General features: G+C 39.6%; 1 protein-coding gene across 1 annotated transcript in view; it reads right to left on the bottom strand.

Moving 5' to 3' along the window:
• The window catches only part of efnb1 (ephrin-B1), a 143110-nt gene extending 126671 nt beyond the window's left edge, over positions 1-16439 (bottom strand). The window contains exons 1-2 of the mRNA XM_061901724.1: positions 16068-16439; positions 15636-15980 (exon numbers count right to left, since the gene is read on the bottom strand). Of these exons, the coding sequence (XP_061757708.1) occupies positions 15636-15980; positions 16068-16093 (371 nt within the window). The 5' untranslated portion in view covers positions 16094-16439. The remainder of the gene's footprint in view (positions 1-15635; positions 15981-16067) is intronic.
• Positions 16440-25280: the final 8841 nt, after the last annotated feature.

Below are 25280 nucleotides of genomic sequence, written 5' to 3'. Positions count from 1 at the left end.
CCGCGCTCGCGAATCATTTTGGTGATTTAACCCCCAATTCCAACCCTTGATGCTGAGTGCCAAGCAGGGATGCAACAGGTCCCATTTGTATAGTCTTTGGTATGACTCAGCTGGGGTTTGATCTCACGACCTACCAATCTCAGGGCAGACACTCTAACCACAAGGCCACTGAGCAGGCTTGGCAACCTTGCATTTGCTGGCCATATAAAATAGTGTGGTGGGCCATATGTGGCCCCCCGGGCCTTGGGTTTGATGCTTGTGCTCTAGACTATTATTAATGTACTTGTTAATTTCTTGTTAATAGCTGCTTCTAGTATTAACATTTTCTCTTGTTCCTGCTGCTGTTTTGCTGGATGTGTCGCATTGTAGGCCTCTTTTTCAAGTCCCCCTGTTATAATATTACTTTTCAAGAAATTAATTGTATTTGCTGCAATAAAGGTGAAATTAACTAGGAGAAGCCGCTCTGCACTTTTTATGGACATACACGCACAGTTAGCAGAGTTAGCAGTAGCTGATACCTTTAGCCACATCTGTCAACAGTCGGACTTAGGTGCATGAGTTATAAGCGATTGTTTTTGTGATCAGCATGAAAAGGCATTTATTGGCATCTGGCGATCACATACTTTTCCAAGGCAATTGGGCTTTAATGATAAGTGGCTGATCAATTGGAATACCCCTGCTGGCATATTTCTCTCCATGAGCCTAGACAAGTTTGCGTAGTCCACTAAATAGAGTAGTTTGACTTGAAAAAAATTTTTTTTAAATATTATGAAAGCATTTGATGAGCTGTATTCATTAAATGTGTTGTTGTTAATAGAATATGTTTGCCAGAAATCACTCCTCTGCTCAGTGGCCTACTGGTTAGAGTGTCCGCCCTGATATCGGTAGGTCGTGAGTTCATACCAAAGACTATAAAAATGGGACCCATTACCTCCCTGCTTGGCACTTAGCATCAAGGGTTGGAATTGGGGGGTAAATCACCAAAAATGAATCTCGGGCGTGCCCACCGCTGGTGCTCACTCCTCCACTCACCTCCCAGGTGGTGGGGGTGATGGGTCAAATGCAGAGGACAATCTCACCACACCTCGTGAGTGTGTGCGACAATCATTGGTACTTTACCTTTACCTTTTTTCTACTGGGTTTATGCTAAAGGTATGACATATGGAACAAATACAAACACTGTCAATCTATAAGAAGAGTTGGCACAAGTATTCAACACCGTGAAACAAAAGATTGCTGTGCTATCATTGACCAGAAAATGCTAAAGCGAATACACAAAGAAATCGAGTTCTGCCTTGATTTGACAAGTGCAAATAATGGTGCCTGTATAAAATTAATGATTAGGAAATAAATGGAGGAATTGACAATTCTACACATATTTGACTATTTATGTATTAATCAGCTTTTTTAATAAATGTGTTAAATGAAAAAGGCGTGACAAGGTTATGACTATACATGTACTTGTTTTTGAAATGTGTTACCACTACTATATTTAGAGCAATGATAAGTATATATATGTTTTTCATTGTATTTAATTTGAGCTTATGCATTAGTGTCCTTACTTCCCTGTGCTGACTGACTGGGTGAAATCACAGGGTTGTACTGCCTTGAAGTAAGGTTATGGCAAGTTAATAACTATAGTTTCTTGTGCTAGAAAGTTAAAAAATGTTTGGTCTTTTATCTAAGTTTTAGTAACATACAGTATAAATGGCATCATTATGAAAACATTTAATGCAGTAGTTCTATTCCTTCCATCACTTCCTTGGTGTGGTTCCCCTTCCCCCAAGTTCAAGCGCAGTAAATTCCAGTGTCCCCACTAAAGACTTTGCGGTGCCACAAACTGCATGCATGCCTATACGACAAGTCATGACGTCTTAAAGGTTGCCGGCCCTGCCCTGCCGTCTGGACCCGCTTCTGATGAGGTCTGCCTCAGCTGCACACAGGGGCTCTGTGAGAAAGTGGATGAAGTCAGTCCGAACGAGGAGGTTACGAGTTCCCCAGTTGGAGTCGCAGGGGTAATGGTTTTAGAGATGGCTGTCACACAGATCCGTTCCACTGTCCAACACCGGGGCTGATCTCCGGCAATCCAAAGCTGCTCGCTTTTCAATCGCTCAACTTCTCTCCCTGTGTCCCCCTTCTTCTTTATTCCCTCGCCTTCCACCTCGCACTGACACATGGAAGTAATCTGGGAGCTGTACGCTGGACTGAAAGGATGTGCGGTTGAGCCCAAGGCTGTGTTTCAACGCTCTATATTAGCTTGCTTTCCTCTCCTGCTTAATCCCCTTCATTTTCATCTGCTCTAAAAGAAGTAAAATGGCAAACAAAAGCCCGACTTTGCCCATTCAACTTTCTCCCCACTTCCTGTAACTCTGCATACCATTTTCAATTAATTCAGCTGAAGCGCAGGCAAGGAGACAAGCAGAAATTCTTCAGGAAGATTTTCCCGGGGCCATGCATGCCGGTGCTTGGCACAGCAGAGGCTGATGGGAACTTCCTCCTGGTCGCTGCCAGCCAGACTTCCATCTAATGAAGGCCACTCGCTAACAGCCTGTAAGACAGCCACTGTTAAAGGACTCCACACTCTTCCTCAACACTTTCACAGGGGCACACTCCTCACACTTCCTTAATGTTCCACTGTGGCTGAACAAAGAACAATAGCCCTCATTTGCTGCCATAAGCTTACACTTGCCCCTTTCACATGCGGCCTTTATGTTTTTTAGCACCAGTGTGAACTTGCACAGTAGCAGAAACTGGAGCGATTTTAGTCTTCACATTGCAATTAAATTAAATTACCATTTTTTTATGGTAATTATACCTTCTCAATAGTGTGCTGGATTGTAAAGAGCTGAGGTGTAGTTTTATGTGTGAAATTCTACAGCTAACCTAAAAGTGCTTGGACCTTCTATAATGGCCGGTGTGGTAACTACATTCATAATGTCATAATGCTCTTGGCAATACAAAAGTGCTCTTCAGATTTAATATTTTAACAGCACCACCATCACCACACTAACCAATAATATCAGCTTTAATTGAGGATGTTATTTTACAGTTGTCAACTTGTCGTTTATGAATCATTGGTTTTACTTGCAGCAGGATTTACTTGCATGTTATCCTAAGGCTGGACAACTGATCATTGTGATTTTGAATTTGGCTTCTCGCGAAAACTGAAGAAAAATGAGTATTGGTCCACCAGAAATTTTGGATGTCACCATCTTTACCAGTCCCATTTATTTCACACGGAACCAGTATCTCAAATTACTCATCTTCATTCAGTGAATGAAGATGAGTAATTTGATTGCCTCATCTTCATTCACTGAAGATGAGGCAAAAAAAAAAAAAGAAAAGTGGGATCAAAACAATTGCCTTCTTTTTTCAATTAATTAATAAACTCACAGACTGACTGGTGCCGGGTCGCTCGCTTGAATGCTAACAAACAAGCGCCATTAATATTTCCCCCATGAAGAAAAGGCATACCCCAATTAAAACTTGAATAAACACATTGCTGTCCGAGCAACTGAGATATTCAATTGCGTACAACTCGCTGTGCTCTCTGAGAACAAAGTGAATGTTCTATACAAGACCAAAGTTTTTTTTACATTGTGTTCAGGGACTACTGAGCAGAATAGGATGTCACAACGCCTGCTGGAAATAATAAATAATAATAATAATTAGGTCTGCAACGATTCCTCAATTAAATCAATTCATTTGATAAGAAAAAAGCATCGATTTGTATTTTTTTGCTTCGGTGATTCGTTTAATGAGCAAAATATGTGGACATTGTATTGCCCAAGCGCACACTAGTGCAGTGCGCCTATCTAGCTTGCGCTGCCGGTAACGTGGCTTATGTGTGTAGGTAGGAAGCCAGGACTTGTGGAGTGCCGATAGAAAGAGATGGCTCACAAAAAAAAACTAAGTGGACAGACAGCAAAGAGCTCAGAGAAGAAAAGAGATTTTGCGATCATTGATGATGGAAAAAAACAGATATCGTGGTGAAATGTTTACAATGTCAAACACCGCTGGCATTTCACAATAGTTCTACGTTAATGATGCAGCACCTTACCAGAAATTATCCTGACTATTTAGGAGAGGCAAAAAGGCAGAAACAGGATAAATGTCCATTTTGGCAGCTAAAATCTTATTTGTTTGACATGCATAACATATGAGGACATGTTGGCTTCTACAGTCTACAAAAATCCAAAAATCAAATACCACTCCTCCAGAGAATAACTTTTCAAATGTTACATTTTTAAATACATTGTCACTCAATTTATCGTTATCTGTGTTATCTATTCCATGGTTAACTGGCTACACTGTTTAGTTTTGTTTTTGACTTTTTTCATCTAAGTATAATGACACTCCGGTAAAAGTGCAATGTTGATGGCATGTGTATTTATTAGAAGAAATAATGTTGATCATTGGAAAACATTTTGTGTATTTCAACTATTTTCCCCAAAAGTCACATTGATTACTAAAATAATTTATAGCTGCAGCCCCAGTAATATTATATTTTATTTGTTATGCACTTTTCATTTAAATACATCTTTAAGTGCAACAGTACAGACCAATATTTAAAACAATAAAAACTTAGCTATTAAAACAAATAAAATACAGAGATTAAAATACTATTTAATAGGGGTGTAACGGTACACAAAAATTTCGGTTCGGTACGTACCTCGGTTTAGAGGTCACGGTTCGGTTCATTTTCGGTACAGTAAGAAAACAATCAAATATAAATTTTTTGGTTATTTATTTACCAAATTTGTAAACAATGGCTTTATCCTTTTAACATTGGGAACACTATAATAATCATGCCCACGTTAATCAACATTAAACTGCCTCAACTTGTTGCTCAGATTAAATAAAATGAAAAAACTTTTCTTCTACATATAAAAAGTGCAACGTTAAACTGTTTCAAGTCAACTCATAATGCTTAATTTATTACAGCCTTTGGGAAGCCTGTAGTTGATTTTTATTATGTAAATGGTATATTTTCATCATCATGTGATAGCAGGGACCCTGCCATTCAAACTAGGCTGCTACATTTCTAATGATTAATGTAACTATAGCGGAAAAAATAGCACAATAGCAATAGGAGAGACTATTCATCCCTGAACACCGTGGAGTTCATGTACGCTGAATGATGCAGTTACATTATTATATCACTAGCATACACACACACACACCGCACAATGAGCTAATACACACACACACAGCAAAATGAGCTAACGTTACGCTAAAAGTTAATTAGTCTTCACCTCAAGCCAGGACTGCGAGCGAGCTGAGCTGCAGTTTGTTTCTAGAACGTCATCTAGAACGTTGACTGGGAGGTGTTTATTATTATTTGGCGAGAGTCCGCTGCGCACCTGCTAAACACCTATCTGCTCGACGCTGAAGCCCTGACTACATGCGCTCTGAATACTCACTGCTGATTGGTTGTTACCGCTCTGAATATGCACTGCTGATTGGCTGTTACCGCTATATATGTAACCAACCAGATGGTTGTGTGGGTGGGACAATGTTGGGTGCTGTGTAGGAGACAGAGGCAGAACGGAGTGGAGCAGCTTGTTAAGACTTTAGCTTAGGCGGCTACTTCATATGTCCGTGTAGAAACTCGTTCGGTACACCTCCGACCCGAACCGGAACCCCCGTACTGAAACGGTTCAATACAAATACACGTACCATTACACCCCTACTATTAAAGCATAAGACAGACAAAACATGCAAAATGGTGGGTTTTTTATCAGTGTATCTATTTATCAAAAAAAAAATTAAACTTGGTCAAAAGATTTCAAAGTACTTTTTAAACACATTCAACCACACTGCAATAATACAGATAACCGTGATAATTTTGCATTTCTAGTTTGTGACTTAAAAAAAGGCCAAAAACAGGAATAAACCAAAGTTCACTTCTGGTTTTAACATATTTACGTTGCTTTTTCATGTGTTTTTTCTCACTTTTTGCAAACGTCATGGCCAATTGTGCAATTTTGATGAATGCATCAATGCGTCCTTCCCAACCCACTTTTGGTATAAATAGATTGCAGTTCTGTGGGAAACACAGGTTTGTGTAAAATAACATATGCAGTGCGTATAAACATTGTGTACCACAAACAAAAAATACAAAAAGTATGTTGATAAAGTTTAACAAGGCTTTTAACAAAGGAAGTCTCTTTAAGAGTTGAATGTATAAAGTTACTTTTCAAAGACTGTTGCATCCTTGAGGTAATGTTTGTTCACATGATAATCCAAAAGACCAACAAGACAACCCGGTCTGGTGGGTAATAAAAAATAACTGCTATGTAATTCATGTTTATATGAATGGCAGCACTTTTGGTTCCTTGATCATGACAATTAATGTTCTGTCCATCAAGTAATTAATGTTGCTATTCCAGTGGAACACTGTCTTTCTGAGTCACTTATTACATTCAGCTGTTGTTCCAGTTGTGAATCAGTCCTATAACATGCCTTCAAAGAAAACCAACTATAGTTCACGTCACGTCGGCCGGGTAGGAACACATGGAGTATGCACATAGGAAGGATTTTTTTCGGCGAAAAAAGCCTAAAATGAGATGCATTTGCAACTCATTTCACAGAACGGGGCTGAACTGGGAATGTGCAACTGCTTGAATAAACAGAAATGATTCATCAATAGCACAAAAAACAGTATGATCAGTTTTCAGTGATGCGGCAGCCAAACCACCAGCGGATAAAGTGACTCCATCTGAATTGAGGCCATGAGGGAAAAAGAAAACATTTTTTCCCCGAAATATCCTTAGGAGCTGCTACTCTTTTCTGAGCCCAGGTGTCTGTGTCGTTACGCGGCCCTGAAACAACAGACATGTCGACACAGAAGTGGACGCACATAAAAGCGAACGCAGCTGTCGTCATACTGAGACACAGGGTGCATTTGCAGCGGCGAGCACCAGTTGCTTTGCACAAGTATTTCTTATTGGTCAGAGCTGCTCTCTCCAGCTCTCGGAATGAGGCTCAGGCTCTAAGTCCTCTCTGCATGTAATAAGATCTCTATCAGAGGGAAACACAATCAGAGTCTAAAGAGGGAGGTGGGGGGGTGGGGGGGGGGGGGGGCCTAAGGTGCATATCGCAGGGATAAAAGGGGCCAAGCAGGCCTCTGACCCTCTCAGCAGTGAGCAGCAGAGGGGAGCGCTCCGTGCAAGCAACCAAATCCTGTTCCTTGTGCTGCACTCGCTTCCACCTCTTGTTTAACGGGTTGTGGCAGTTTCTGCTTTTACCCATGCAAGGTTGGTTTTTTTTTTGGCTTTTTAAAGCTCCGCCTGAAGTTTTTGCTATATCTGAAATGTCAGCACCGAGGAGCATTCCGAACAGCGATTAACTCAACTCAAAGGTTTCTCAATGTGGCTTTAAACATTTTGCTTTGTTAAGAAAAGTTTAATAAAAGCAAAGATAAGACAAGCAGCTTCTATAAAACTAATTAACTCATTGTAAAAACATTTTCCCCTTCACCTTATCTTGTTCATTATAAAAGCAAAACTGGAACTCGAATTAGGTAAAATAAAACTTATAAAACTGTTTTTAACAAAGTGACTGTCTTTATGTTAAAGAGCACTGCTAATCAAATCCAGATTATCATCAAAACTAATAAATGTTCTAAACTAGTGTTTTTCAACCTTTTTTGAGCCAAGATACATTTTTTGCGTTAAAAAAATCTGGAGGCACACAACCAGCAGAAATTACAAAAATAAACTCAGTTGACAGTAATAAGTCATTATCACAATTGTTTAATATGAATTCAAACCATAACCAACCATGCATCAAAATAGCTCTTGTTTAAAAGTAGGTGTACTGTCACAAACTGTCACATCACATCGTGACTTATTTTGAGTTTTTTGCTGTTTTCCTGTGTGGTGTTTTGGTTCTTATCTTGCGCTTCTATTTTAGTGGGTTTTTCCTTTTTTGGGGATTTTTCCTGTAGCAGTTTCATGTCTTCCTTTGAATGATATTTCCCGCATCAACTTTGTTTTAGCAATCAAGAATATTTCAGTTGTTTTCATCCCTCTTTGTGGGGACATTGTTGATTGTCATGTCATGTTCGGATGTACACTGTGGACGCTATCTTTGCTCCACAGTAAGTCTTTGCTGTCGTCCAGCATTCTGTTTTTGTTTACTTTGTAGCCAGTTCAGTTTTAGTTTCGTTCTGCATAGCCTTCCGTAAGTGTCAATGCCTTTTCATAGGGGCACTCACCTTTTGTTTATTTTTTGTTTAAGCATTAGATACCTTTTTACCAGCAAGTCGCCTCCCACTCTTTCAGACATCGACAAAGCAATTTGCTACCAGCTGCCACCTACTGATATGGAAGAGTATTACATGGTTACTCTGCCGAGCTCTAGACAGCACAGACACTCAACAACAACACAATTTGCAGACTATAATTACTGGTTTGCAAAAAATATTTTTAACCCAAATAGGTGACATTAGATAATCTCCCACGGCACACCAAACTGTATCTCACACAGTGGTTGAAAAACACTAGTCTAAACCAACGCAGTCAACTGTTAAACTGTGAGTTAGCCAGCTCAGGTCAATATACAGCAACAATACAAAGAGAACCACTGCAAGAGAGGCTGTTGTTGACCTTTATCAACACAAAAACCTCTCATATGCTCCTTTCTTGTTTTGTGGCCTTCAAAAGGAGAGTCAGTGGCCAAAAATCATGTTTCCAAGCCTCAGCAAAATGTGAGTTCAACATCAGTGCACCAGACTCTTGGCCAGCCCGCAGCAGTTGTCTCGCTTTATTATTTCAGAGGTGAGCAAGAATGTTTCCCAGCCTCTCCCGTCGTGGTGTTTGTCTCCCGAGCCGCTGCAAACACGGCCGTGATGACTGCGGGTCATGAGGTAAATATTAGCTAGGGAGGGTTAGACTAGAGGACGTGCAGGAGCCACTCATTGCAACCTTGTCTGATTATCATTAAATTGGCATCACTGCAGCATTCTTCAGCGCACTGTGTGCAAGTTTGTGTGAGTGTGTGTGCGTGCATTGCTTTAAGCGCTTCAGCGACAGGACGTGATCAGTCATAACAAAGTGACATTTTCGGGCGTAATTCCACTCAGCTAAATGAGAACTAAATCGGATTTACTCTGATCAAATGTTATAATGTTTTTGTTGAGGGTTTTTTCATCAGTCAAGATGTTGATGTATCTAACCTTCTTCTGAGTGAATTATTCTACAACAAGAAGGGCATTTGACTATATTTCCTTGTTCAACTGTGGGGAAAATTAAAAAGAAACTATTGGCAGTGTATCCCATACCTTCATTTGTTTGTGGCAACATGCCGAGAATACATTTGGACCGCCACAACTAGTTTTGGCGTTACTTGTTAGGTGATGGAATGCATTGTAACGCTTCTTAACACAGCTGATATGCAAATGGACTGACAGAGAATAAGAAGGTGTAGCAAGAAGGACCAGTATTTCTGACATAGCAACTTTGCATATTCAGTCCCATCTTGATACAAAAAATGTAACAGTAAAGGTATTCGGTTTCAGATTTCTTTGTATGGCCTTTGGTTCGGTACGTTTCGGAGGTGTACTGAATTACCAAGTGGTTCGCATTAAAAATGAAAGACAGGAAGTGCGATTTCCATGAAAGTTGTGCTGTGGAAGCATGCATAACACCTCCTCGAGCGTGTAGCTCAGCGTAAAACTCCAGTAGCAAGACTTGCCATATTACTATGAAGACAGGGCCTGGAGACACTCTGCCATCGTTTGGTAACACATTGTCTTCACGGGGAAATACGTAAACCAGGGGCGTCCAAATTACGGCTTGTAGAATTAAAATAAACAAAAAAAATAGCAAGAATGAAAAACAGATTAAAGGCATATTGTAACAAGAATATTAATACTAATAACTAGGGCTGTCTTCCAATAGTCAAAAGATTCCACAGTTTGATTCGGAGAAGTCTAATTCGATTATCAACCTATCAACCATTCATCGCGTCTTCTTTAAATCTTAGTGAAATATTCTTGAGTGCAGACAAATAGTTTTTACAAAGAGATAAGTCCAACCTGCATACAGTTTTGGCTGTCACTTCGCCCTTCCTCGTAGTGGTCGCTACTTTGAAGGAATTGTATACTAATAGTGTTGGACAGATGTTTCTACATGGAGGATGCAAGGCTTGTTGGGACACACCGTTGTCAGACACTGAACTTGCCTGGTCAGCCGAATGCCGCAGTTGGCAATGGTGGGACTCGCTATAAATTGGACACGTCGCCCCGGAGATGCAGTTTCCACCTAGGGTTGGGCAATCTACACCAAAACTCATATGGCGATATACGGTATATACGAGTATCTTACACAAAAGATGCAAACTGCTTAAGTTTGCCTAAGTGTCTTATGGCTAAAAACCTGTGTTGAGAGTACAAGATTATTTTTGTTCTAAGTTATAACGTAACATGTTTATTCGCCGTTTTTATGTCAAATAAGCTTTTGTTATTTTGTTCATTAACGTTAGATTTAAAGCTTCACGCTTATAAGCGGGGATGGATGGCACTTCTACTCGCTCACTGCGGTAAAGGCCGCTGGCTGTTCAGTTTAAAACTACTCTTCAGCCACCCAGCTGCTGCACTCGGCTGGTCCGCAAGGGCTATGGAGAGAGGCACTTTAAATGGAGGAGTAGCTAAACATTTGACACACCTAGCAGCATAGAGGAGCTAAGTTGCTAAGTGAACTGAACAACATAACCAGATGACATTAGTAATACATTTGCTACAAGGAGAGATATAAGTTCTCAAGCAAATTGGTGTATGTTTAAATAAAGCTGTAGTCACGCACCAATAGCCAAATGCAGTTGCTGACCAGAGCATTGCATCACCCCAGAGTCGAGAAGTCGACACTGGAGCCGGCGAGCCGCTATATTTTTTTGAAAAGTTTGTTATGGTTTGTTTGCTTCTTCTGCGTCATAGAAGCTAAAGTAAACATGCAAGGGCCAGGGTTGAACAAAAGGGAACGGCTGTAACAAAGCCATATCAAAAGATAGCGGTATTGCGGTAATGTTTCAAAAGTATATCTCTCTTTGAAATATACCTTTAATACAGGCATACCACCCAGCCCTACTTCTACTAGTTCGCTTGAGCATTAATACTTCCCCACAGTTCTCCAACTGACAGGTTCACAAACCGAAACTTTGTTACGACTTTTACTTCCTCCATTTATTCAAGTTTGATGTCTTCTTGGCACTGCGTCAGACAGGGTGCATAACAGAACTATCCAATTGCTACCATGTTTATTTGTTTATCAGGGTGGTTTAGCCTTTTTCTTTAAGGTGGAAAAAGTTGCTAATGAGATCTGTATTTTTCACATCAATGAAGAAAAATATTTGTTTTATCAGTTTATCTAATTAACTTTTGAAGCATCACCAAAGCGGCTATATCTACATCCTTGTGACATCTTGTGACCAGTCAGCAAACACTACTACCCTATTTTACGAACTATACAACGCACCGGGATATAAGCCGCACCCACTAAAATTTAGAAGAAAAAATATGTTTCCTTATATTAGCCGCACATGCATACATTGCAACATTTCTCAAACAATGGCAATAAAAACCCTTCTGATTCTGATGAGTTATTTAAACACCAAGATTCCGCAAATGTTTATTTACATACCTTAATTGTTTCCAAACAGTGCATGTAACATGGCAGTAAAACGGGTGATCAAACAAAACAGAAGTTATCGACATGGACCCAATAGCTGGGGAAGTTAGCTCTCCCATCAGCTAAACAGACCTAACTCCGTCTTGGTGAGTTTACTGAAAATTTTGTGAAACTGAAACAATACAAATATAATGCTGTTGTAAGTTAATACTAACACAGACACTCGTAAACTTGTTAGCATATTAGTTAATGCTAACGATCCTAGCGTCAATACATTGCGATAGCGCATTTGAAAACACTCCTACACACATCACACATGGGAGGGTTTAGTAAAAATGCAAAGTTTTAGTTAAACTGTAAAACTAACAAACGTTGCTTGGAGTGATGAATGTAGAATCTATACGAGTTGAAACGCTATGGACGGCTAAAAGACTGAACAGCGCTCCTGTTGAAAAAAGAGAAAAGCACTACCAATAAATGAAAGGTGAGCAAAATAGTCCAAAAACTGGTGCCATGGCAAAGTGTTGTTGTTTTTTTTTTTTTGTATTAAATTATTTGGTATATTGCCATTAGCAAAGAAAAAATTATAAATTAGCCACTCCGTCTTAAAAGCTGCAGGATTCAAAAGAAAAAAGTAGCGGCTTAAAGTAAATACAAGCAGTACAAAATGGATGGATGGATATCACCACAATGTGTTTACTGTACTGTATGTCTTAAAAAATAATTCAATAGATCCGACTTATTTGACCATGGACAAAATTTAACATCAGTCAACCATGAAAACCCTTAGTCGAAGACAGCCCTACTGATAACTAATAATAACACAAATATGTGTCTTTAAATATCTGCATAAAATATTTTTAGTCGTTCTTGAAATGACATGAGCATTTATACTGCTGCTGCATAGAGTTGCCATCATATTCATGTTGTTCATTCTTAAAGCAGAATCTAGTTAAGTAACTCAACAGTGCCTCCAGAGGGCTAGGGTTCATTTATCATTGAGGCCACCAGTGTGGTGTTGTTTATAGTATGAATTGATTAACGTGGACCCCGACTTAAACAAGTTGAAAAACTTATTCGGGTGTTATCATCTAGTGGTCAATTGTACGGAATATGTACTGTACAATCTACTAATAAAAATCTCAATCAATCAAAAAAAACTCTGTTGGCTTCCCCCAAGCAGTGCACTACATTTTGCCAACAATGAATTTCCACATAATGGTAATCCATTAACCATCCCTATCATGGAGCAAACTTTGTTTGACCCTTTCCCAAAATGCACTTCTGTTGTGATGTATATTTGCAGTTCAGGCACTCTGGAGAGAAATCAATTAGGTAAACTCCAGTTATTGATAAGACCGGTGCCATAGTTATAACTCCCACCCATTTAAATCTATAAATAATGGTGCAGCCGTCGGGATGTGAACATAAACACAGACACACACCTAAATAAAATTAAAAAAAAAAACTCCCGAGTGTGCCAACTCGGCTGCTTTCCTATACTTGGGCTCATAACTCATGGCCTGTGGGGGGGGTGCTGGTATTGTTATATTTGGTGTCTATGTGGTACAGTCACAGTGTGTGAGCAGAGGGCTATGTTAATTTATGAGCTGAGGCAGCAGTTCTCCCCAAACTGGGGAACAGGAAGTAAGACAACATAAATCGAGATAAGTCACCGGATAGTGTACAGTATTATAAAGTTGCTCTTGTACAATCTAGGCCCTGACATATCGGTGAATTTATTCTTTTTAAAACAATGCTGATTGCTGTACAAGTACTCTCATCATACGGCACTGCTGACGGATACGTTTCAGGGGAAAAACAGGTTTGTCTCTTGTTATTGCCAAGCCTGCAAACGGCAAGATAATTGTCTATTGTTTTCAAAGCGCACAGCAGCAGGATAATTAGATTGGAGGGAACACTTTTGCCGAGCGCCTTATTGTTCCGCTGTGAACTTTATGAAATATTCGGCCGGCGTGGGGAATTGACATGGAGCAGAGTAAAGAAAACAGATGGAGGAATAATCTTCCACTCCCTAAAGCATCATGGCAACTTTTGAAGATATTCCCTTCAGGTGACATCAACAATAAATCAATAAATGCAATAAATGTCACACTGTTTTTTATTAGTCTACAAGCAGCTGAGAAGTTTTTTCGGTGTGTTTATCTGCAGTATGTCTATCTGACGACGCTTTCGGAGGCATGGTCAAATAAAAGCTGATGGGCCGTAGTGGCCATTAGTGTCTGACCATATATACACACACATTATGTACTTACACCGCATATATAAATAAGAACATGGCGACAATACTCCTACCCACTGACTGCACAACAAGCTCCTACGACATGTGACATTTGGGGGATAAATCAATTCTAGTTCTAACTAAGCATGTCTGGCCTCACTCGCTGTTGAAGGTCAGCACTCCAAGCAAATACAGGAGGCTATTTTTGTTTTTTTTCTTGACTTAATTTCCCTGCTTATGTGTGTGCGATCCAACACCCCACAAATGCAGGAGTCTGAGAGGGTGATAATTGCTACCAGAATGTATTTTATTATAAGCAGTCTGGGCTCATACTGCTTGTTTTGATGGGAATAATAGGACCTTTTTCCAGCAGCTTGCTTCTAAGAACCTAACCCCTGGTTTGATGACCAGAATGTCAACCTGGATCCAAGTGCGAATTCAGCTCGCAGGCGTTTAAAACACTTATTCCCCCTGCTACCAAAGCATCGCACATTTCTGTGGGTAAATGTTGGATGGGTGCAAAGCGGCCCTCTCAGGTCAAGTCGCCTGTGGCCAGACTCAGTTCAACTGGGCTGCACCTCAACACTGCATTCCTTTGAATCCACTGCTATGATTCATCTTCATGTACATAGTGTATATACCCCATAATTTTTGTACATATTGTTTTCAAATCACCTGACATGTATACTGTGTATATGTACATAATTTGGAATTTTTTAACATATTTTTTTATGTACACGTTATAGGTCATATACCTATTAGTATTGAATGTATCAAATGTGATGAATATTTAATGGACCACAATGGAAACAACCCTCTTGCCTTTTTAAAGCATTACATGGGTTCAATTCTTTAAGATGTCAATAAAGAATTGTGAGTTTTCCTTGTCCTTATGTGGGTTCTTCCGAGGATGTCGTAGTGGTTTGTACAGTCCTTTGAGACATTTGTGATTAAGGGCTATATAAATAAACATTGATTGATTGATAAACTTCTCAATCAATCAATCAATGGAAATGAGTGGAAAATTACTGATTTAAGCCAAAACGTCCTAAATGTGGTGTGTTGTAAATGGCTAGGGGTCATTTATCATGGGGCCACCAGTGAGGTGTTGTTTGTAGTATAACTTGATTAACGTGGACCCCGACTTAACCAAGTTGAAAAACTAATTCAAGTGTTACCACTTAGTGGTCAATTGTACGGAATATGTGCTGTACTGTGCAATCTACTTATAAAAGTTTCAATCAATCAAAAGTGTAGGGGGGGGGGGTTAAGCAACACAAAAAGTGCATTTTACTATAGCATTTAAAGTAAGCTTTTCACATTAGTCAAAACGTCCTAAATGTGCCGTGTAAAAGGTGCATGTTGTAAATGGCTAGGGGTCATTTATCATGGGGCCACTACTGAAGTGTTGTTTATAGTATGAAAGTATATGGGGTTGGAATTAATCAACACAAAAAGTACATTTTACTTTAGCATTTAAAGTAAGCTTTTCACATTAGTCAAAACGTCCTAAATGTGGCGTGTAAAAGGTGCATGTTGTAAATGGCTAGGGGTCATTTATCATGGGGCCACCACTGAAGTGTTGTTTATAGTATGAAAGTATATGGGGTTGAAATTAATAAACATAAAAAGTACATTTTACTTTAGCATTTAAAGTAAGCTTTTCACACACACTGACTTGGTAAGTTTCTGCTCATGTCAGTGGCCCATTACCATTACGCACCCACCCAGTCCAATTTTGGCCAATGAAACGAGACACTTACTTGGGATTTTGCGAGCCCCAAATGATGGGCTCCAGGGATTTGGCCGAAAGTAGCACCGTTCTACACATGAAGATAAAGATCCAGAGGTAATACTTCCAACAAGCGAGTCTCGCCATTGCTGAATGTGCACACACAAGTGGGAACCGAGGAGGTAAGGGGCAGACTTTTACGTGCGCTTGGGCCGGTGAGGACGGTTGAGCGTCGGTCAGTCGGGAGCATGTGAGCTCGGTACCACGTACATGTCCTTGTGGACAACTTCGGCTCGAGTCCAGGCCCGGTATGTCCTTGACTGAACCCTCGGTGTTTGACGGGGTGAGGCTGACAAGTGCCTTGGATGACCTGTGGCTGACGCAAAATAAAGAAAATCTAACTAGAATGATTTGGAATGTTTACGGGATGGCGAGGCACACAACCCGGTGCTTCTGCTGGTACCTGTCGCTGCATCCACATGCATCCATCAAGTCCAGGAGAGGCTCCAAAATGTCCAATTCATCTCTTTCTTTCCACTAAGATGCTTTTTTTTTGGTTGAAAAGTGAGTGTTTGTGGTAAAAATCCCTCCGGGATCCAGGGACTCCTCGGCGTGCGCTCCCGCCGGGAATAGGTGCTCCAATTCGGACACGCTGCGTGGTCAGTGCCTTAAAATGAAGCTGTTAAAAAAAAATACTCGTTTCTGCGTTTTAGTAAGTAGACAAAACAATGTTCCAAGGTGAGGTGAGCTCATTCAGTGCCTCACAATCCGGCCGCTTGCGTCCATGCCGGTGAGTTTCTTTGGCGGCGTCCACAAAGCTCTCACTCCAGCGGCTCCAGCCTGACTGTAACCACAGCTGGGAGATGCCGAGCCGTAGGACCGCCCACAAAGCGGGGAGCAGCCAATCACCACGCTCGATCTTTACACGCAAGCAGGAAGTGAAGGCATTCGTGGGAGGGGGCACAACGCATCACTTGGGCTGGGTCGATACTGCATATTTTGATATCGAAACAATACCAAGGGTTGTTTTTTTTTGTCGTTTACTTTTAGTTATTTCAAGAGCCTTGAATGATGTTGGGGATTCACGGTGGAAGAGGGGTTAGTGTGTCTGCCTCACAATACGAAGGTCCTGAGTAGTCAGGGTTCAATCCCGGGCTCGGGATCTTCTCTGTGGAGTTTGCATGTTCTCCCCGTGAATGCGTGGGTTCCCTCCGGGTACTCCGGCTTCCTCCCACTTCCAAAGACATGCACCTGGGGATAGCTTGATTGGCAACACTAAAATATGCCCTAGTTTGTGAATGTGAGTTTGAATGTCTGTGTTGGCCCTGCAATGAGGGGGCAACTTGTCCAGGGTGTACACCGCCTTCCGCCCGATTGTAGCTGAAGTAGGCGCCAGCGCCCCCCGTGAACCCAAAGGGAATAAGCGGTAGAAATGGATGGATGGAGAAATTATGTTTTCTGTATATTGTTAATTATGACTAGAATCAGAACAAATCACACAAAAACGAGTTAGCCCCACCATTGATTGATTTATTGAAAAATTGATTAGTAGAGTGCACAGTACTGTACATATTCCACTAAATGGTAACACTCGAAGAAGTTTTTCAACTTGTTTAAGTCGGGGTCCACGTTAATCAATTCATGGTAGCCCACTCCCCAAAAAAAACAGCATAATAGTACTTTTTGGGAAAAAGAACAACTGAAAACTTTTAGGGGAAAATATGGCATGAAAAACAATACATTAGAACAGTGGTTCTCAACCTTTTTTCAGTGATGTACCCCCTGTGAACATTTTTTTTTAATTCAAGTACCCCCTAATCAGAGCAAAGCATTTTTGGTTGAAAAAAAGAGATAAAGAAGTAAAATACAGCACTATGTCATCAGTTTCTGATTTATTAAATTGTATAACAGTGCATAATATTGCTCATTTGTAGTGGTCTTTCTTGAACTATTTGGAAAAAACGATATAAAAATAACTAAAAACTTGTTGAAAAATAAACAAGTGATTCAATTATAAATAAAGATTTCTACACATATAAGTAATCATCAACTTAAAGTGCCCTCTTTGGGGATTGTAATAGAGATCAATCTGGGTTCATGAAATTAATTCTAAACATTTCTTCAAAAAAAAAGGAATCTTTAACTTTAGATAGATTAGATAGTACTTTATTTATTCCGTCAGGATAGTTCCTTCAGGAAAATTACAATTTTCAGCACAATCCCATTCAAGATCAGACAAACATTACAGGGAGACAGAACAGGATCGCTGACGGGTCTGCCGGCTTCCAGCGCCTCTTACAAAAAAGATGACATACAGGTAAACAGGGGGGGTATGGAAGAAAAGAATAGAAGATTAAAATAAAAAAATAAAAAAACATCAATATTTATGAAATATGTCCACAAAAAATCTAGCTGTCAACACTGAATATTGCATTGTTGCATTTCTTTTCACAGTTTATGAACTTACATTCATATTTTGTAGAATTATTATTCAATAAATATATTTATAAAGGATTTTTGAATTGTCGCTATTTTTAGAATATTTTTTTTTAATCTCACGTACCCCTTGGCATACCTTCAAGTACCCTCAGGGGTACGCGTACCCCCATTTGAGAACCACTGCAATAGATTGTAGAACTAACTACAGTTTTTTTTAAATAAAATATTGTAATAATCTTGAAGAGAATGTGTCTCGAAGAGAGGACGTCCGTGATATCCTATTGCAGCTGCTTCTCCATCAAACACAGGCATGAACCGCTTTTCCATATGTTCATGGATAGACTTCGACTTTGACGAATTGTGAAATTGTTCCTAAAATCAAAAGCGCCCAAGAACCATAATTAGTGGTTTATGGAAAATATGTCATAAAAAAAAAAAAACGCAAAAAAAGTTGAGTAATACCAAAAATAAAGTAAAATGAAGGAAGTCAGAGGAGCTACTGTGATGTGCTGCCACTCTTTCAGGCGCATCAAAGAAAAATAAATAATAAAATAAAATAAATGGCCACCGTTTGAATATTATATTAACATTCTTAGCTGTCTTTAGACTCATTTGGGTGCAGACCAGAAGTGATACACACCAACTGGAAGACCAAGGTTGATTACAGAACTAGGTCATGTTTTTAATGATTTTTATTTATTTATTTATTTAATTCAATAAATATTATCCACTTATTCTCAGCACTGTTTATCAAACTCACTTTCTTCCTTCCAATGCTTGGAAGAACAAAGTTATGTCGATCCCTTGCTATAAGTTAATGTTAGCGAGTAAGACCAGATGTTTTGGTCAGATGTGACATTTGCGACGCCAACTAATGGCAGCGATGATTGTGGCTCAAATGTTTGCTTGCAACTGAAAGCACAACAACTAGCCGAGAGACAACTCTTATCTGAAAATGCTTGCAAGTTGGGCAACTCTTTAGTTGCGGTACCACTGTAACACAATGCATTTGGATCATGTTGAAAAGGTTCAGCACAATAAACAAGCGTACATGCACTCAAACAATCCAACAAGTCCAGAAAGGAGAAGGAAGAAGCCAAGCTTATTCTAGCTGACCTCTGTCCAAAATTAAGTTTCTGATATGATATCAGGAAATGTTTTCCAACGGTTTTTATTTCTTTTTACATTGTGTTCAACAATGTGTTTTAAACTGATCCGTATTTGTGCGTTGTTTAAGGTCCTTAAGTAGTACATCCCATAGTTTAATTCCACTTATACTAACACTAAATGTTTTCAATGTTGAGTGTGCATACACATGTTTTATCCCTATAATTGACCCCAAAAGGGACAAGCGGTAGAAAATGGATGGATGGATGTATTTATAATTCCTTGTTGAGAATAATTGTTGTACATTTTCTGGTAACCTGTTGTTGTTCGCCTTGTACATAATCATTCCGTCTTGAAAGTGTACAATGTCTGTACATTTCATTGTGTTAGATTTCATGAACAAGGAATATGTATGTTTCCTATAACCAGCCTTATAGAAATCCTAACTACTTATTGACTACATCTGTTTGCAGTAAGGTGAAAAAAAAGGCAATAGTAAAAACAATATGGATGCTAAGTCTATTCTATTCTTAAGGTGGCTTGAGCTCAACTAAAATTTTCCATTATATTATTTTTTTAATAAGACTTAGAAAAGTAGGTGATTCTTTTCGAAAAGACAGGGAAGGGGAAAAAGTGATCGGGATAATAAAAAATGCTAAAAACTATTAAAAAATCTATTCACTGAAAAAGCCAAGTTGACACTTAGGTATTTAGGTCAATCTGAGTGACATTGTCCCTGGTGCAAAACAAGTAAACAAAAACAACTATTGTTGGTTAATGTCAGTTTATTTTGAACATGCATACAATTACAATGTAATACATCAGATATTACCACTTTTATCATTACAGCAAGTTCGAAAAGGAGTAGGAAGAACCAGAGTATATTTAATCTTGCCCAATTTTTAAACATTTGTTTGTACTCAATTTGAAACACAAAATAAATAAATAAATGAGTCAATAAAAATTTATATAATATACGACGAGCGAGGACGTAATTACTAAATAGAAGAATAAACAATAATTAAAGCGCTCATAACTAAATAGTTCAGTAAATTACGGACTACATTATAAGATGAATAGGATTATCTCAGTTTTTGATAGGGTTCAAGATGTTTGTCAATATTTTTCTTCTTTGTACTTTGTGAACACTTTGTGTTTGAACAGTTTCTTGAACTGGATCATGTGAGATCCTTGACTTCTTTGCTTAATCCATCCCATAATTTAATTCCACATACTGATATATTTAAAGTCTTAAGTGTTGTACGTGCATACAAATGTTTTAAATTAGATTTCTCTCTAAGGTTATATTTCTCCTCTTTTGTTGAGAACAATTCTTGGTTGGCAGGTTATAATTCGTATTGTACATAATTGAATGTCATTTTCATTATTGGTTCATATTTAAATATTTACCTTTTTTTTTCCAAGAAAGTATTCCCTGGGTTTGTATATAACATAACATAACACCATGTAAACATAACAACGTAACAATTTAAACAATTTAATTTGTGACATAAGCATAAATAAAAGAAAAGAAAATATTAATTTCATAATGCTAGTGTAAATATTGCTTCGACCCGTGGTATCGATGTCATCAACCCAAATTCAAATGGACTTTGGATATAGTTTGTCAAATCGAAAGCTTTGCAAATGCTAGACAGCCTTTTGGACTTTAAACATTCAGCCCATATGAATCTTAACTTGCCTGGACATGCCTTTAAAAATGGCCCATAAACATATACTGTAATCTCCTGTGTTGTGTGAAAATGAAACTTAACTTGACTGTTATTTCTGAGTAAATAAAACGTCTAAATTTGTACCCGTTGGAGTGTTTGAAATGCTTCGACTTGACTTGTGTAGTATTACAGTGACAGTTATTCTCGTCCTTTCTTTCTCCTCTTCGAAGGGAATGATGATTAATGGTCTCTTTGGATCTCTTTCGAGTTGTCCCCTTTTGGGATAATGAAGTGCATGAGAACTTATCCTCCAGTGTTTAAAGACAATGGCGGCCGGTAGACTATAGTCGCTGCTGGCCATTCATCCACTGAGGAAGAAATGCTTGACACATAATTGATCATGTCCATGTCTGTGCCCCTTTTGTGTGAGTGTGTGTGTGTGTGTGTGTGTGTGTGTGTGTGTGTGTGTGTGTGTGTGTGTGTGTGTGTGTGTGTGTGTGTGTGTGTGTGTGTGTGTGAGAGAGGGGCTCCTTATTTGGGCTTCATTTGTTCAATCAATGCTGCCCCCTATCGGTTGTGATGACATCAACCCATCAAGGAATGTGAAGAGAAGATGCATCAAAAGCTTTCTTTCACAGTAAGACAGTTTCAAGATGGTATTTTTTGTATTTTATCACATTTTTCAGGAACATTTCGGGAGAATGGACTTGTGCCTTCATGTTGCTTTGTTAATTTGATGCAACCATGAATGAATCATATGATAAATGATTCACGTATTATTCACAGCATTGTTCCCAATGTTCACATATGATTCATGTGGGAGATATTTAGTGTGAATATATGATATTTAGTCTTTTGAAAGAGGATTAAAGGCGCTCAGCCCCAAACATAGTGTCTTGTAATTAGTGCTTATACATTAAGAACTACAGTAGCACCTCTACTTACGAGCTTATTTGGTTTTGTGACGCAGCTCTCAACTCTAAACAATTGTATCTTAAAGCAATTCTTTGAAATCAGTTTAACTGTTGCTTGCACGCCCACCCCCGCCCAAAACAGCACTTTTATAATATGCAACATGCCTTTTAAAATAAAATTTAACAGTTAGATGATAAATATTGCATAGAACAATACACTAGACCAGTGGTTCTCAAATGGGGGTACGTACCCCTGGGGGTACTTGAAGGTATGCCAAGGGGTACGTTAGATTTAAAAAAAATATTCTACAAATAGCACAATTCAAAGTTTGCGACACGCTTGGTCATGTTTTGATGATTCTTTCCTTTAATTCAGTGAATATCTTCTTTTCTGCACCGTCTTTTACACTCACTTCCTTCCTTCCCATAATTAGAAAAAAAAAAGTTATGTCGATTTCTTGCTATAAGCTAATGCGAGTGGGTATCAATCAATCAATCAATGTTTACTTATATAGCCCTAAATCACTAGTGTCTCAAAGGGCTGCACAAACCACCACGACATCCTCGGTAGGCCCACATAAGGGCAAGGAAAACTCACACCCAGTGGGACGTCGGTGACAATGATGACTATGAGAACCTTAGAGAGGAGGAAAGCAATGGATGTCGAGCGGGTCTAACAGGATACTGTGAAAGTTCAATCCACAATGGATACAACACAGTCGCGAGAGTCCAGTCCAAAGAGGATCCAAGACACAGCAGCGAGAGTCCCGTTCACAGCGGAGCCAGCAGGAAACCATCCCAAGCGTAGGCGGACCAGCAGCGCAGAGATGTCCCCAGCCGATACACAGGCGAGCAGTACATGGCCACCGGATCGGACCGGACCCCCTCCACACGGGAGAGTGGGACATAGAAGAAAAAGAAAAGAAACGGCAGATCAACTGGTCTAAAAAGGGAGTCTATTTAAAGGCTAGAGTATACAAATGAGTTTTAAGGTGAGACTTAAATGCTTCTACTGAGGTGGCTTCGCGAACTGTTACCGGGAGGGTATTCCAGAGTACTGGAGCCCGAACGGAAAATGCTCTATAGCCCGCAGACTTTTTTTGGGCTTTGGGAATCACTAATAAGCCGGAGTCCTTTGAACGCAGATTTCTTGCCGGGACATATGGTACAATACAATCGGCAAGATAAGATGGAGCTAGACCGTGTAGTATTTTATACGTAAGTAGTAAAACCTTAAAGTCACATCTTAAGTGCACAGGAAGCCAGTGCAGGTGAGCCAGTACAGGCGTAATGTGATCAAACTTTCTTGTTCTTGTCAAAAGTCTAGCAGCCGCATTTTGTACCAACTGTAATCTTTTAATGCTAGACATGGGGAGACCCGAAAATAATACGTTACAGTAGTCGAGGCGAGACGTAACAAACGCATGGATAATGATCTCAGCGTCTTTAGTGGACAGAATGGAGCGAATTTTAGCGATGTTACGGAGATGAAAGAAGGCCGTTTTATTAACGCTTTTAATGTGTGCCTCAAAGGAGAGAGTTGGGTCGAAGATAATACCCAGATTCTTTACCGTGTCGCCTTGTTTAATTGTTTGGTTGTCAAATGTTAGAGTTGTATTATTAAATAGAGTTTGGTGTCTAGCAGGACCGATAATCAGCATTTCCGTTTTTTTGGCGTTGAGTTGCAAAAAGTTAGCGGACATCCATTGTTTAATTTCATTAAGACACGCCTCCAGCTGACTACAATCCGGCGTGTTGGTCAGCTTTAGGGGCATGTAGAGTTGGGTGTCATCAGCATAACAGTGAAAGCTAATACCGTATTTGCGTATGATGTCACCTAGCGGCAGCATGTAGATGCTGAAGAGTGCAGGGCCAAGGACCGAACCCTGGGGAACTCCACACGTTACCTTAACGTAGTCCGAGGTCACATTGTTATGGGAGACACACTGCATCCTATCAGTAAGATAAGAGTTAAACCAAGACAGGGCTAAGTCTGACATACCAATTCGTGTTTTGATACGTTCTAATAAAATATTATGATCGACGGTATCGAAAGCAGCACTAAGATCGAGGAGCAGCAACATAGATGACGCATCAGAATCCATCGTTAGCAATAGATCATTAGTCATTTTTGCGAGGGCTGTCTCCGTGGAGTGATTTGCCCTGAAACCGGATTGAAAGGTTTCACATAGATTGTTAGACGCTAAGTGTTCATTTAACTGCTCCGCAACAATTTTTTCAAGGATTTTTGAAATAAAGGGAAAGTGAGACACCGGTCGGTAATTTACCATGAGGTCAGGATCGAGGTTAGGTCTTTTAAGAAGAGGATGAATAACCGCTTTTTTGAATGCTAGGGGAACAGTGCCCGAGGAGAGTGATACGTTTATAATATTTAGCACTGATGGACCTAATAATACAAAGAGCTCCTTGATCAGTTTCCCAGGAAGAGGGTCAAGTAAACATGTTGTCTGTTTTATTCCATTTACACGTTGTAACAATTCCTCTAATGTTATTTCCTCAAAACGAGAGAAACTATTTTGGAGGGCAGTATCCGCCGTATATACAATCGTGTCAGTGTTAATAGAACCCCGTTGTAGCTGGGACGCATTGTCTTTAATCTCCTTTCTAATGACTTCAATTTTCTTACTAAAGAATTGCATAAAGTCATCAGCTGAGTGGGTTGAGCTACTGGAAGGAGTCCCTTGTTGGGTTAGCGATGCTACCGTACTAAACAAAAATTTAGGATCGTTTTTATTACGGTGGATGAGATTTGAGTAATATTTAGCTTTAGCCAAGGTAAGCATGCGTTTATAAGTTATTAAACCATCACTCCATGCTTGATGGTGCACCTCAAGTTTAGTCGTGCGCCATTTGCGTTCCAGCTTTCTACATAATAATTTCTGAGCTCTAGTTTCTTCTGTAAACCACGGGGTGCGCTTTTTTGGAGCCTTTTTTAACTTTAGCGGTGCTATGTTATCAATGGTTTCGCGCAGGTCGTCGTTAAAGTTTTTAGTGAGGTTATCAATAGAGCCCACATACTTTGGGAATGGTGCCATTACCGAGGGCAGTAGGTCAGCAAGAGTTGTCGTTGTGGCTGTATTAATGTTGCGGCTGCTATAGCAGTTATTATTATTATTAGTTTGACGAACATGCGTCTGAACCTCGAATTTTATAAGGTAATGATCGGACAATACTTTAGTATACGGGAGTATCGTAACTTTGGAAACGGTGATGCCCCTGACAAGCACTAGGTCTATCGTATTACCGTTGCGATGCGTGGGTTCATTTATTATTTGTGTGAGACCACAGCTATCAATTACAGTCTGGAGCGCTACGCACGGTGGGTCCGATGGGGTATTCATATGGATATTAAAGTCCCCCATTATGATTATATTATCGGCGTGTGTCACTAGATTAGCAACGAACTCTGAGAATTCATTAATAAAGTCCGAATAGGGCCCTGGGGGGCGGTAGATAACAGCCAGGTGTAGAGGCAGCGGTGTGACAGACCTCATAGTAAGCACCTCAAACGATTTATATTTA

The sequence above is a fragment of the Nerophis ophidion genome, linkage group LG05, assembly GCF_033978795.1.
Source record: "Nerophis ophidion isolate RoL-2023_Sa linkage group LG05, RoL_Noph_v1.0, whole genome shotgun sequence".
NCBI classification, from domain to species: Eukaryota; Metazoa; Chordata; class Actinopteri; order Syngnathiformes; family Syngnathidae; genus Nerophis; species Nerophis ophidion.
Note: the sequence above shows the minus strand (reverse complement) of the source record. Positions and strands in the feature narration are given on the sequence as shown.